The sequence below is a fragment of the Balearica regulorum genome, chromosome 4 (assembly GCF_011004875.1).
Source record: "Balearica regulorum gibbericeps isolate bBalReg1 chromosome 4, bBalReg1.pri, whole genome shotgun sequence".
NCBI lineage: Eukaryota > Metazoa > Chordata > Aves > Gruiformes > Gruidae > Balearica > Balearica regulorum.
Genome location: NC_046187.1, coordinates 26,848,460 through 26,861,825, shown reverse-complemented (window position 1 = coordinate 26,861,825; position 13,366 = coordinate 26,848,460). Strand labels below are relative to the sequence as shown.

Sequence of the window (13,366 nt, the reverse complement as noted above, 5' to 3'; positions counted from 1 at the left end):
GGATGATGTTTTAGAGCCTGGCCCTACATGCTGAAATGAAAAACATGATATGAGTTCATTCTGCAATCCAATAGTCTTAAACTTCCAAATATCTGTAAAAACTCATCAAACTCAACAAGTGCAGTGCCTTTGAAATTCAGAGCATAATGCGTTACTATCAGTAACAGAATTGTAGTTTAGTATTCAGTAATGAGAATATAAATATTTGTTTTATTAGCCTGTTGCAGACCTTAGAGCTCAGTAAAAATCTAATGGTGAGGTATAAAATACACAGTAAATCACACTTTATATCATATCCTTCCAGCACTGCAAAACAAATTTGTGGCTACAATTAATTAGTGAACATACAGATTGCACTGTATGTCACTAATGACTGTCTTCTTTATTTTAATGGTTTGCAAGCCAGAAAATATTAAACTGCTACAGATCTAAAATTTTGCATATGGAAATGAGAAGGGTTGGTTTCTGAATACTGAATTTTCCTCTGAAATTTTAAGTAGAGCAAAGTATTTACTGAAAGTGTACAATTGGTTTTTTGGGATTAATTTTAAGTGCAAACTTAAAGGAAGTTTTCATTCTACTAACTGTAAACTATTCAAGTGAAAATTCTTTGTCTTTTATCCTGTTTCAACAATTTATATTCTCATTGAAGTTATGCATACCAACTGTTTCATAACCAGCTCTTACCTCTTATTAAGACAGCAGTAGATAATGGGATTGTACATTGTAGAGCTCATGGCAAGCCAAAAGCTGGCCAAATAGATTTGTTGAATGTATTTCCACCGATTTAATTGTTGGTAGATCCCAGTAACTATGAAGTAAATGTGGTAAGGCAGCCAGCAGATGGCAAATGTCAGCACAACCACAATCATCATTTTTACCACCTGAAAGAAGGAAGTAATAATGCTAATTTATAAGATACATTAACCTTTTTTATTTGACTAGCATTTCAACAGCTGCTAATAATAATATTCTTGCATTTGATTATTAAAGTTAGTCAAAGCAAAAATATGCTTTTATATAATTTTCCTTTTAATCTGACTTTCCTAAGTTTCTGTTTATTTTCTTTTTCTTTTCTTTCTTTTTTTTTTTTTTTTCTCAGCTGGAGATCCTCCTTTTCCTAAGGAAAATAACGTGAAAATCTTCTCTAACTTTATTTGTATTGATTCTTCCAAGTAATATATTTGCTTACTTATATTTGGCTATTTAAAATACTACTTTTTTTCTATACACAGTATCATGGCATGACATTACAGGGTGTTTTATTTGGACACCTCATTTCGGCCTTTATTGAGCCTGGTGTCTTTTTCTATGGTGGTCTGCAAGTATATTCCTTGTCCCCAGTTATTAGATGTGTTTTGAGTAAACACTAGGTTGTAGGAAATGAGCAACTGCAGTATCCTGTTTAATTTCAGAGGCTAACAATTTCCTTGGCTGGTAATCATTATTTGTTGTTTTCTGCAGGCATCGTAACATCCGTTAGCTATCATAGTTTCCATTAAGCACAAATGAAGAGGAGCTCTGTTTTGTGACTGAAACACAGGAAGAAAAGTTGCGAGTCATGTAAAATTTTCACTCATGTCTTTCCCTCTTCAGCTATGCCAAATACTAGCCCACCTGCCATTTTCAACACAATATGTCATAACGTTTACACAACAGAGTTTCCTTTTATAGGTAAAATGAAATCAGACATGATAGGTCTGTGCTGGAAGATCTCTTGTTCATTTGTACTGTGAATACTGAGGAATAATAAGGATTGCTATCAACAGCTCCATTCATTTCTCTGTACATGGTACTGTTTCCTATGGTAGTTTTGCCAGGAAAAAAAAAAAAAGACCTGAAATTTCCCATACCTACATGTCTTAGGTTGACATTTCTATAAATTTTCAGCTAACATAATTAAATCATTTTACATATAAATGTCATGGTGCCATCCTTAACTTATATTAGATCTTCCTGTGGGAAACATAAAGCATTTTTTCGTTTAATATCTAGCACCAGTTTACAAGTTTTCCTGCTGGCTGGGACTATACTGTACAAGATTTTGCTTATGAGAATACTTGTTAATACTGATACATATACCAATCATCACCTAAAGATACAAAAGGTGTGTCTGTGCACACATACAACAACATTATTAATATTTGGTTCTTCTAAAGCACTAAAAATATGTTGTCAAATCACAGTCTATGATGAAATGGCATGTCTTTCCTACTTTTCTACTCCTTTGGACATAACTTCCACTATTCTTCTGCTGGGGATTTACAACTGTGCCTTGCACACATTGTGCAGGTGGAAGACTTAACTCCATAGTTTTACCACAATACTTAAGCTCTCTGTCCATTGATTTACAGGTGCACTTTGGTTGTTGCTGTGCTTTTATACCTGTCAGGAATGATAAGCACTACTTCAATACCGTTCAGGATTTCTGTAATTTCAGAACACTTGAGAGTCTAATTACTTGCCTCAATATTTAATTAGCAAGTCTTGCAGTACCAGCTGTGCATGTGAAATTATTCTTAGAATTATTTATCATTGGAATATCATAGGTACTAAATGGAAGGATTTCTGTCTCCAAGTTTTCCAAGTGTAATCAGGCAAATCCATATTTATACTGAACATTTCATCTGTTCAGTGCTTGAGAACTGAAACAGTAGAGCTTTCCAGCAATAAATGTAGTTGAATCTGGTTGAACACCGTGTCACTTGTGCCCCAGAGCTGCTAGAAATCACATGCAGGTTGCCAGTTTGGCATAGTAAATTGTGCTAACAACATTTTCAGAAGAAAGTTGTTTGTCTTTTTTCTAACATTCAAATTCTTATTGGCCAATTTTCTGTGTTATGCTGAAGGGCAAGTCACGCAGTGCTTCAAGAGTCTACTTAAAGGTCTCCTAAAGGTAATAAACCTTCACAGACTGTACAAATAATAGCTTTTCAATTTCAACTGCTGCACTCAAAAATTAACACAAACTGAATTAAGTTTTGGGTTAACCCAAATATAGTATTTCAGGTTTTCTTCAAGGAAACAGAAATCCCAAAATAACTATTTACACTGTGATCCAAAGAAAGTTCTCAACTAAAAAATTTTTGTCACAATTTCAGGCAATTCAATTCTTATTTTAAAGATTTTAATATTTTTTTTTTACATTGTGAAATGAAAAATGCCAAATCACCCCCAGAAAATCACATCTTTTCCTGCAAGGTTACTCTTTTGTTTAAAACAAAACACTCATCTTTAAAAACAATGAAATCCACGTAAGATTTTCTTGTTGCTGATTCTGTCTGGAAATCCATGATTAAATATTAAGTCATCATCTTCCTGAAAGCAGAAATTTCTGAAGCAAATAGTTAAACTAGACAGGAAGCAAAAGATGATTTTAGATGGTCATTAGTGTTTGATTTAGTTCGTGAAGTAACAGGTAACTGGAATGACAGACAGTGAAGCACGCTACATTCTTAATCATTCAGGTTTGCAGGTATTTTTCATAAATAACAAAAGTTACCTAAGTACCATTTTTCTCACAGATAAGGCTGTATCAATCTGAGTTTCACTGAAGTGAATGGTAATATACAGATATATGTATGTTTAGGGGGAGACATGCTATGGGGTTTCCTTATGAATATGTAAAGTGTTTTTTCCTGGAACAAAAAAGTGCTAATTTTTCCACCAAAAAGGGATGTTTAAGAAAAGTCAAGTTGTTATTCTTTTGAGTATTTATGTAGTACAAAGCACTCATTGACATATTACCTAAGGAGAAGATAAGTGAGGTGTTGCAAGTATGTGGCATAACATTGTTTGAAACACAGAGCAGTTATAGTTGATTTTGAAGTCAGCCACAGAAGTTATGAGAGAAATCAAAAAGCACTATTCTGTACTCATTTTATGGGCAAAGGATGAGTGTGTGTTGGCAGAAATGGAGGAGAAGAAGAGGAGGAAGCTGAAAAGGAGGGAGATTATTCCCAATTTCCTTTCCTCTTTCAGAGACAGGTACACACCGTGCAAGGCCATACCTTACAGTTTATGGCTGCTGTTCTTGCCCATCCCCTTGGTTTTTCCAGTGTTAAGTTTCATTTCTTGATGATATCAATAACTGTGAACAGAAACTGCCTTCAAAGTCTATAAACCCAGGGCACCTTGACTTTTGCTTGGTGTTAATCCTGATGAATGAGTGCAGTAAACGGTTAAGCTCAATTAGGACACAGGGAAAAGAAGTGAAACAGGCCAAGTATGAATTTGCCACAAAAGCCTGATTGTCTTTTTCCAGTATGCCATGATGTTTCACTAAAAAGTCTCCAATGACACTTTGAAGCTACAGTTGAGAAAGCCTTAATGCTTGGAGTTTTTTGGTATACTTAGACTTGTGGCTCTGACAATACACAGTTCTTTTGTTTCTTTTTAATATGACTGTTTTGCTTTATTTTTTTGAGATATTACCATATTTCAGTTGCTTTATTCTCTATTCTGTGGTGCATAGAATTCATTAATAAGGGTTTGCTCTTGTGCATTAGGAAACATTTCTAAAGCAAGCAAACCAGAAAATTACTGAATTCAGTTGTGCTTGATGTCTAATTCTCTTCCTGCTGCCATTTCACCATGGAGCTCTCCAAAATGTGTGATTGCAGGGAACATCACCAGCCTGTGTCCCAGTGGCACTGTTTTCCCTGGTGTTCTGCTCAATCTCCCTTCGGGTATTGTGGGCAGCATGGCCAGAGGAAGGGGTTTTTTTCTGTTCCAGGACTTTGTTAAAGTGAGTTGTACTGAGTCTCTCAGTTTTGCAACCTTTGCGTGCGTCTTGAGGCTAGATTTGGAATATGATGGAAACATTTGAAGTGGTAAAACTGAAAAGGAGCTAACAGATTCTGCAACACTCACAAAGAGCAGCAAATATATTTTCTTTTTCCCATCTGTTTTTATTTTGCATGAAAAATGGCTAGAAAAATGAGTCTGATTTAGATGTAGCGCTGAGAACAGGTCTTGAAAGATTACGAATAAAACATACTTTTCTGAGAGACTCAGTTGATGCTGGGGGGTTATAGCAATTCACATTGTAAGGCATTGATTTGCCATCAATACCTAAGACTTAGGCTGCGGAATCATTTCCTTTTCCATCTGCTCTGCAGCTCCTTATTGCCTTTCTAAGTCATCTTTGATATTGCTACTTCTACAAGGTCAGGAGTTTGGCTTCTGATTTCATTTGCACCAATATCACACTCTATAACTTCATTAGTTTCAGAACTTTTACTCCTAGGTATTATGCAGATGTAAATGAGAAGCAGAGCAAATACTTTAAGAACCCATACAGTGTAAGAATGTCTTCGTTTAACCACGACGGATATTATTTGTCCATGTGAATACAACTTAAACACAGTTTACGGATAACCTCTGGGAGTCATAATGTGGTTTTTTTTCTGCTCTGTGCTCTTTTGGAAGAAGTAAAATACCGAACTAACATTACACAAAGTATTTCTCCCAACATGTTAGGATGCAATCAATAATTCCACTTCCCAATCCTGGGGATATACGTGGCACTTGTGCACTAAGCACTAGAGAGAAGGGAACACCATTATGTCTTTTGCTTCTCCACAACACTAACTTTTGCAAGAAAACTAGAGTTCAAAGGTAACTACTGGGATTAGTATAGAGATAGGGCTATTTTCTGAAATATCAGGTGCTGTGGGTTTTCATATAATTTTGACAAGCTCAGGGATTTTTTGTGCTCTTTTAGCCCATGGAAAGGATAGATTCTTAATAGCTGAAGGAGATGCACATTTAAAAGGCGAAGGAATCAGAGCACTTGGAATTCTTTCAGTCAGGTAAGATACTTGTCAATTCCAGTGCTTGACATCATTTTATTCTTCTGACTTATACTTTTCATCCATTTTTCCTCAGTTGCTTGAAATAAAGAAACCACTTTTCATTTCAGTTAGCATAATCCCTTGCTGCAGACAGAATTCACAATCACTGATTTGTTATTTAAGCTATAAAGTTGGAAAGATATTCTGTTCTAGTATGAAATAGATTTGAATCAGATTGCTGTCTTACAAATGCTAAAATGTGGGGTCCTCCCCAAATCAAAGCAATTCTGATATTTTTCATGAATGGTTTTAGCTACTGCTGTTTTTAAATGATACTTTTCTAATGTTGCATGGAAAACAGCTTTGACAGTGACTTTAAGATTCTCTCAACATGTCAAGAAATATCTGTTCAATTGATGAAAAGGGGCAAATATTTTGCTCAGGCTTTTATCCTTGAGAAAACATGATTTTACGAACATCTGATTGGAGGCGGGGAGGAAAAGTTGCCACAAGTCTTATGTTGCTTTGTTTAAACGAGATGTCTTAATTTCTCACAAGAGATTGTTAGATATTAGACAATATGCTAATGTCTGCTGCTCAAACTAAAAGAGTTTTCTTCCGTAACCTAGATGACAAGTAAAGGTAGGTAGCCTTGTATCATTTCCTTGGTCCTCAGCATGGAGTAGCATAAGAAGTTTATGTCCTTTAGAAAATGACTCTGAGTGGCTGTGTGGGATTGGCATTACTGGATATGGTTTTCTACCCGAGATCTAGTTCTGAAAAAAAGTGAAAAAGCTGATCTAGTGCTTTTGTACTTAAAATTCACACCATCACTTATTTTACAATAGTTTTCTTCTGTAGATATGACTTGGAATGAGTGATGGGGCACACTTCACTTCCATGCTTCCAAGCAGAGGTGAGGTTTGGTGTGGGGGAAACAAAATAATCTTATCTTCTTTTGTTTTCCCAATAGGAGCAGTTGGTTCTTAAGTCTACTTTCTGCCACAATTTTGAAAATGTTCTGGAACCTTTAATCCTCATTGAAGGTGTTCTCAGAACTTTGTCAGTATTTTAAGGCTCGCTTGAATTTTCCATAGAAGATTTCAGAGGGATTGGTACATATGAACTTTTTCTCTTGGAAACTAGACTTTCTATTGAACAGTGCAATAAACAAATAAGGCTCTGCTGAATTATGCCAATGAATTATGCAAAAGTAGACCTACACGTAGTCTGCTTTCTGTGGGCTCCTATCAATAGAACCTGCCCTCTTGAACCTAAAATGAGATGGGTACCTTTGGTTATCTTTAAAACAGGAGCACAGGCTATTATTTCATATGGAAAGCCTACAGGCTTTTGGATTGTTTTATTTTCAGCTTATTCATTTAGGGAAATTAAAGAAGTGATTTATATAATTAGAAACCATTTTAATGTTTACCACATTTCTCTGTAATTTTGGCACAAGCACATCATGGGAAAGAATGCAGATTATTTAAAACATAGTTTGAAAAACCTCTTTCTTCTCTTTTCCATTGATAGGAATAAAATTGTGTTGCCTGAAGATGAAATGAATTATTCCTGGACTATACTACTTTAAAATTCACAGCAAAATTATATTCAGAAAAAAAACACAGTTAAAGCTATTCTTTTATTGCCATCATAATTATGCATTTGCAATGGTAGTAACATCTTTCCTTTCAAAGGTCAAAGAAAAAGTGTTTATTACCACCTAAGAAAAAACAAAAAAACCTTAATGTCTTCCAGTCTTATTTTAATTTAAATTGACTTGAAAGGAAGCTGTTAATGTCAGTGATGCCTGGGGCATATTTTACATTTGATGCACTTAGTTTATTTTTGTTATTCCACAAACAATGAATTTATTAGGAGAAGTAGGCTTGTCACTAACATTTTGGAAATGTTTGGTCAGTAAAAAGGCTATTTCTGCTTTTGTACAGACATTTTAGCATTGCTTCAAGTGTTAAAGTATCCACACTACTTGGCCATAATGGTCAACACACTGATGATTTCTGCACTGGTTTGATACTCCTGTGGAATAAGGCATAAGCTGACCCATGACAGGGTGGCTGAAACTGTTTCCTGGGAAACCTGCTCCAAAGCATGTGGAAATCAAAGAAACTCTTTCTGTCCACCCAAGAAAATGAGTAATGACATAAAGGTGCTTTGAATAGGTTGTTTACAACGTTGCAGCACAGAAACTTCTAAAGCATGAAGTACTTGAGTTAAAGGATTAAATTTGTTAGATGAAGGTATCAATAGACATAACACAGACACCCTTCTGTGTGTAGGTGATAATTTTCACCTGCTTCTAAAAAGCACATTTGGAATATTGTAGGTTCTCTGCAGTTTACCTCCTGCCACCATTTGTGATGTCTCTGGGCTGTTTCACCTGGTTTCCTCTTTGTAAGCTTACGCTGTAGCTACAGTTTAGCAAGGTCTCTCATGCTAAGTCTTAAGGAAGCAGTGGTATAGACTTCTGCTTTAACTCAGAAAAAGATATGCTGAAATTATGTTTTGTTTTTACATGAAGAGCGACATGGAATTAATGTAAAAGTCTATAAGCACAATACTGGAACTGCAGTTCTGCTCTGCTGAATACAGCTCTCGGCACTGCAGTCCTCCAGAATAACTGATGTGTCAGGTTTCGTGGACTTTTTGCCGCACTGGTGCTGGGCACCATTCAAGAAAGCTCACCAGACTCAAAACTCATGCTAAAATTAATTTGTTCATGACTTCCCTACAGGGACTCAATGAGGAAAGGACTGCTCATCAGCTCTCTCTTCTCTCTCTCTCTCTCTCTCCATACACAGGGCTATACATGCGATCGCAATTTAGTATATTTAACAGGATACCTTTGCAGATTAGATGAGACACATTCAGAAACAACAAAAGACCTTTTGAGGTTTTCAAGGATTGTTTGTTTGCTGGTGAAGGAATTTCCTTAGAACTTAAAGAATATACTTTCTCCTGAAACTGGGATATTAAGGTTACCTGTCTGGAGACAGGTAACAAGACAGACTTGAACTTGGGGAGAACTACAGAGAGGAAATGGGGGCTGTCTTAGAAAAACCCAAACAACTCCATAGTTTAAATGTGGAGATCATAATCTCCATGCTTAAAATTAAATTTTGAAAAAGAGACTGATTTGGTTTTCATTTGTCTTTCTGGTAGCTATCTTGATTCTACTATTAAATCCTGAAAAGGAGAAAGGATGAAGCCTGTTTTTCCAAAGTTCTAAGCCCATAAAATAGCTCTATAAAAATTATTTTGGTTTTAACATGCAATAAAAATAATTCCCCCATACCTCATGCCCCAGTGTTTCCCTAGGCAACTGCTAAGCATATGAAGAGTGAGTCTATAAAATGAAAATTGTGATACATAACATTAAGAATTTGCTCATTCCCTACATTTTCAGTACGTATTCAGTCTGTATACTCAGTAACAGAAAGGGTTTAACAGAACTTTTTAAAACTTAAAAGAAAATGTTTTCTCAGAGTACTGTTATGCTGCCTGATACTGCTGGGAAACAACCTCTGTGTGTGTGTTTAGGGAGGGGGCTGTACATTGTCATTAATGTGTTTATTGTGCAAGAATTTAAGAATTTACTTGGAAAAATCCTGGGATTTGCTGAATTAAGAACTAATAAAATTTTCTGCTGTGAGTTGTGGAATGAACTGTTGTGAACAAATGAGGAGGAGATGGATGTATTGATTCATTACAGCACGACGGGGTCATCAGTTTAATGAAAGGAATAAATGAGATATTAGGATGTTCCAGATGAGGCATTTTCAGTGGAGACAGGAAAGTATTATTGCCACTGTGCAGGACCATGGTGAGACTTCATTGCTGGCATTCCTTGTCTGGTTTTAGTCACTTGTTTCATACAGATGTTATTATATCAAAGAAGACCAGAAACACTTGTTTCATTTATGTAATGAATGTAAATAAAGGCTGAGAGATTATATGCCTATAAAAGCATCTGTAGAGGTAGCACCAGTGAGGGAAATAAGTAATTAATTAAGCTAATAGAAAATAATGGCATAAATAGAGCTGTCCATAAGTAAATTTAGTCTGGAAACTGGAACTGTGTGAGTGGTGAAATTTTTAGAGTACTTTCCATTAGATGTAGCAATCCAGAAGGCAAAATGGTTTTAAGATGGAGATTTAAGATGATATCAGAGGAATTCTGTTAGGGTTGTCTGTGATGACAGGTGTTGGGCCATGAAGCTGGTTCCTGTCCTGTTTTCATTTAACATTTTAATATTGAAAGAGACAAACTGACACCCAAGGAATAAGTGGAGAAAACTCTGGATGCAGCTCAACATCTTCCAGTGTCTGGCAAACAAGGGACGAGTTAGCTTTTGGAGGAGCCTTTAAAAGCTCCTGAGAATTCCTTCTTCCTGGGTTATTTTGACTTTAAGCAAGGAATGTGACAATGTCAAACACAACCACAGATAAAACAGATGTTTAAGACTTGCCATGTCTTATTGATATGAAAATCTTCAAATGGATTTAATTTCTAAAGTAGTTTCACAAAGTCTAAGATATATGACTAGGTGAGTCTAGCCTCAGAAGAGACAGACTTAAAAGTATGAAATCATAAAGTTAGACTACTTTTATGATAAGGTAAAGAAATTCAGAGCTAATCACTTCAGAAACTTTTAGTTCAATTCCTTGTATTTCATGTAGAGGAAAGACATTGTATGAGCATAACAGGTTCCCAGTTTGGGTGGCATATTTTGTCAAACTTCCAGCTGCCTAAGGCATAAACCAGTGGACATTTCCACATAAGGACTGGAATCATTAAAAAGCATATCTGGGGTTTTTTTGGCTGTTGACTGACAACAAAGCAGTGGAATGTATAGAACTGGTGCTAGCTGGGGTAAATTGTCCTTCAACCTAATATTACTTTGTGTTTTTGCTTTTTGAATGTGCTGAACAATGCTTGCTAAATTTATGAACGGCTGCACTGAGGTACAGCTGTGGTTTTCCACCACAATAAAGCTTTGGCCTACAAGGCACTCATAGTGCATCAGCATTTTGGATAAATGATAGTTTATCTGTAGCTGTATGAAATTTCAGATAGTCAAGCACTATAGCCATCCACGCAAGATAAGCCATAGTGCTATGTCTGTTACACTAGTGAGCCCAGCTGTTCTTAAAATAGGGTTTAATTCTCCAGCTTTGCCTTATCTGTTGTTCCTCTTCTATCATACCCCTATCTTTTTTCTTCATTTTATTTTCATTGCCAACCTCTACAAAGTCAAAGAGTAGACACATTTACAGAAGAGGATTAATGATGGACCAAAAAATTACACAGGCACCTATTTTTTTTGCAGGAGGTATATGTTATTCATAACAAATTTAATTTCTGCACCTCATTATCCCATGATAGAATGGGTAGGTTGTTTCACTTATCACACTCAGAAATGTAAAATCAACCAAAGGGAAGAAGGGGTAACTTCCCGGGGGAAGAGCATGTGCCCCTTTGTGTATGTTTGCACAGTTGTGGAGTGGGCACCTTGTCAGTATGTAAGCAAAGTGCTCCTACATCACCATGGCAGTCATTTCTCTCCATGAAGTACAAGCACAAATGAATCTACAAGGTGGAAACATTCATGGCCCATGAATAAGTGGTGGGAAAGGCACAATGGCAATGTAAGTCTCTTCCACAGTCTGCTGTTATATGGCCAGTTTGGATGGGCTGTAACCCAGATGCCTTCCCCCTGTACCTGTGTGCTCCAGAATTTGGTTCTCTTTGCATACATAACGTGGAGAAGTGAATATTAGGCATACATGCAGCCTTGGTAGATCATGACCTGAATAAAGGCCAAAAAATTCTGTGGTTATTGTTGTCTGACTTTTAAAAAATATTCATAGCTGACGAGTCAGTATAGGCTAGGGTGTCAGCTGTGAAGATTTGGGCTATCCCTTGGAGTCTGTAGTACAAAGCTGTGTAGCTGGTGTTTTTAATGGAATTTAAGATATTGACTTTCTGTTATATTAAACTGTTTAACTCCCTTATGATATTTGAAAATGGAATATAACATATAACTTATTGGAGATTGGAATGCTGATCCTCATGCTGGGAAAAGCTAGGGGAAGATGGATTGCTTAAATAACTGGGAAGATATTAAACTTACCACGTCTTTGTGCAGTCCCCTGGGGTAGCAATTATTTTCCAACCTTGAAGAAGTCTGAACAAATGTCTAGGATAAAAGTGGGGTTTCAACATGGTGTCAGTAGAAAATAGAAAGTCACATGCAAGACAAATCCATGGACCCAGTGTATCAAAACACTTTGTTTCTTATGGCTGGATGCAAACTTTCACATGAGTTTTATGAATGGGGCACTATCTAACTAGACTGTCTGTCTATGCTTAGTGATTGCTTGTTAACAGTAAGGATCTTTGATTTCAGAATTACTTACCATGTGATGTGCGAGTTCATAGTGTAATATTCTCATCACCTATTTTTGATGAATAAGCTTTATATTATGAGTATGGTCTTGTTTTTCCAAATCTGTGTCAGCCTTTGTGGGTGCTCATAATTAATTCAGTGTCCATGAATTTTGATGCTACACTGTAATGTTTTAGGCTTTGACTCTCTTGCTTTTTTTTTTTTTTTTTTAATTTAACAAAATCTGCCTTTAATAAACTACTCCATAGTGAAACAATTCAGCTTACTTCTTTCATCCTGACCTGGTCAGCTACCATTTAATGCCAGTAAAAATATCATTATTTCTAACTAGTGCTTTTCTTATTTTGTGCAATGTATGAAATGTATATTAACATGATTTCATGTCATGTATTCATATGTGGTTAAAAAAAAAGGGAAAAAAGGAAAATCTGCCTTTTTAGTTGCACTGAAAATCAGTAAGAAGTCAGGAATAATATGCTGAACTACATTTTTATAGCTGTACCGCTATGTAAAAAAAAAGGACTATAAGGACATAGGCCAGTTCCTCCTGGATCAGACAGTTGTCCATCTATCCTACCATTCTGCCTGGGACAGTGGCAGTAGGTGATGCTGTTCAGGGAGATCCCATGAACCTGACCATTTTCCATCTTCTATTTTCCTAATACTGCCCCAGCATCCAAAATTGTATTAGAGAAGGGTGCACCCCTGATTCATTCTTTCAGTATCTATTTATGAATTTATTTCCTGTTAATTTGCCTAATCCCTTTCTGAACCTTCTGAGATCATAGTATCTGGCAGGAGAGAGTCTCCAAAGCTCTTTATAAACTCTTAAATTACCCTCTTTTAAAGTACTCTCTCTTCCACCTGCTTTAAACTGTTCTCCTGTTAATTCTTGTTTTTCAGGATTTGGTGACCAACAGTTCTTCAGTTACTTTTTCTACCACCTTTGTGATTCTGTAAACCTTGATCATCTCATCCCCTGGCCTCCTTCTCTCCAAACCGAGAAGCCCAGACCATTTTAATCTCTTCATAAGGCCTTTGATCATTTTAGTTGCCCTTCTTTGGACTGTCTCTAAAAACAGAGAAGTGTGTGAGTGGCCACGTGTGAAGTGTTCATGCAGTAGTTCTCACAGAGAC

General features: G+C 36.2%; 1 protein-coding gene across 1 annotated transcript in view; it reads right to left on the bottom strand.

Annotated features, from left to right (window-relative positions):
* Nucleotides 1-683: 683 nt before the first annotated feature.
* TACR3 (tachykinin receptor 3) overlaps nt 684-13,366 on the bottom strand; it is a 36,150-nt gene continuing 23,467 nt past the window's right edge. Inside the window, exon 5 of the mRNA XM_075750718.1 lies at nt 684-884. Within this exon, the coding sequence (XP_075606833.1) occupies nt 684-884 (201 nt within the window). The remainder of the gene's footprint in view (nt 885-13,366) is intronic.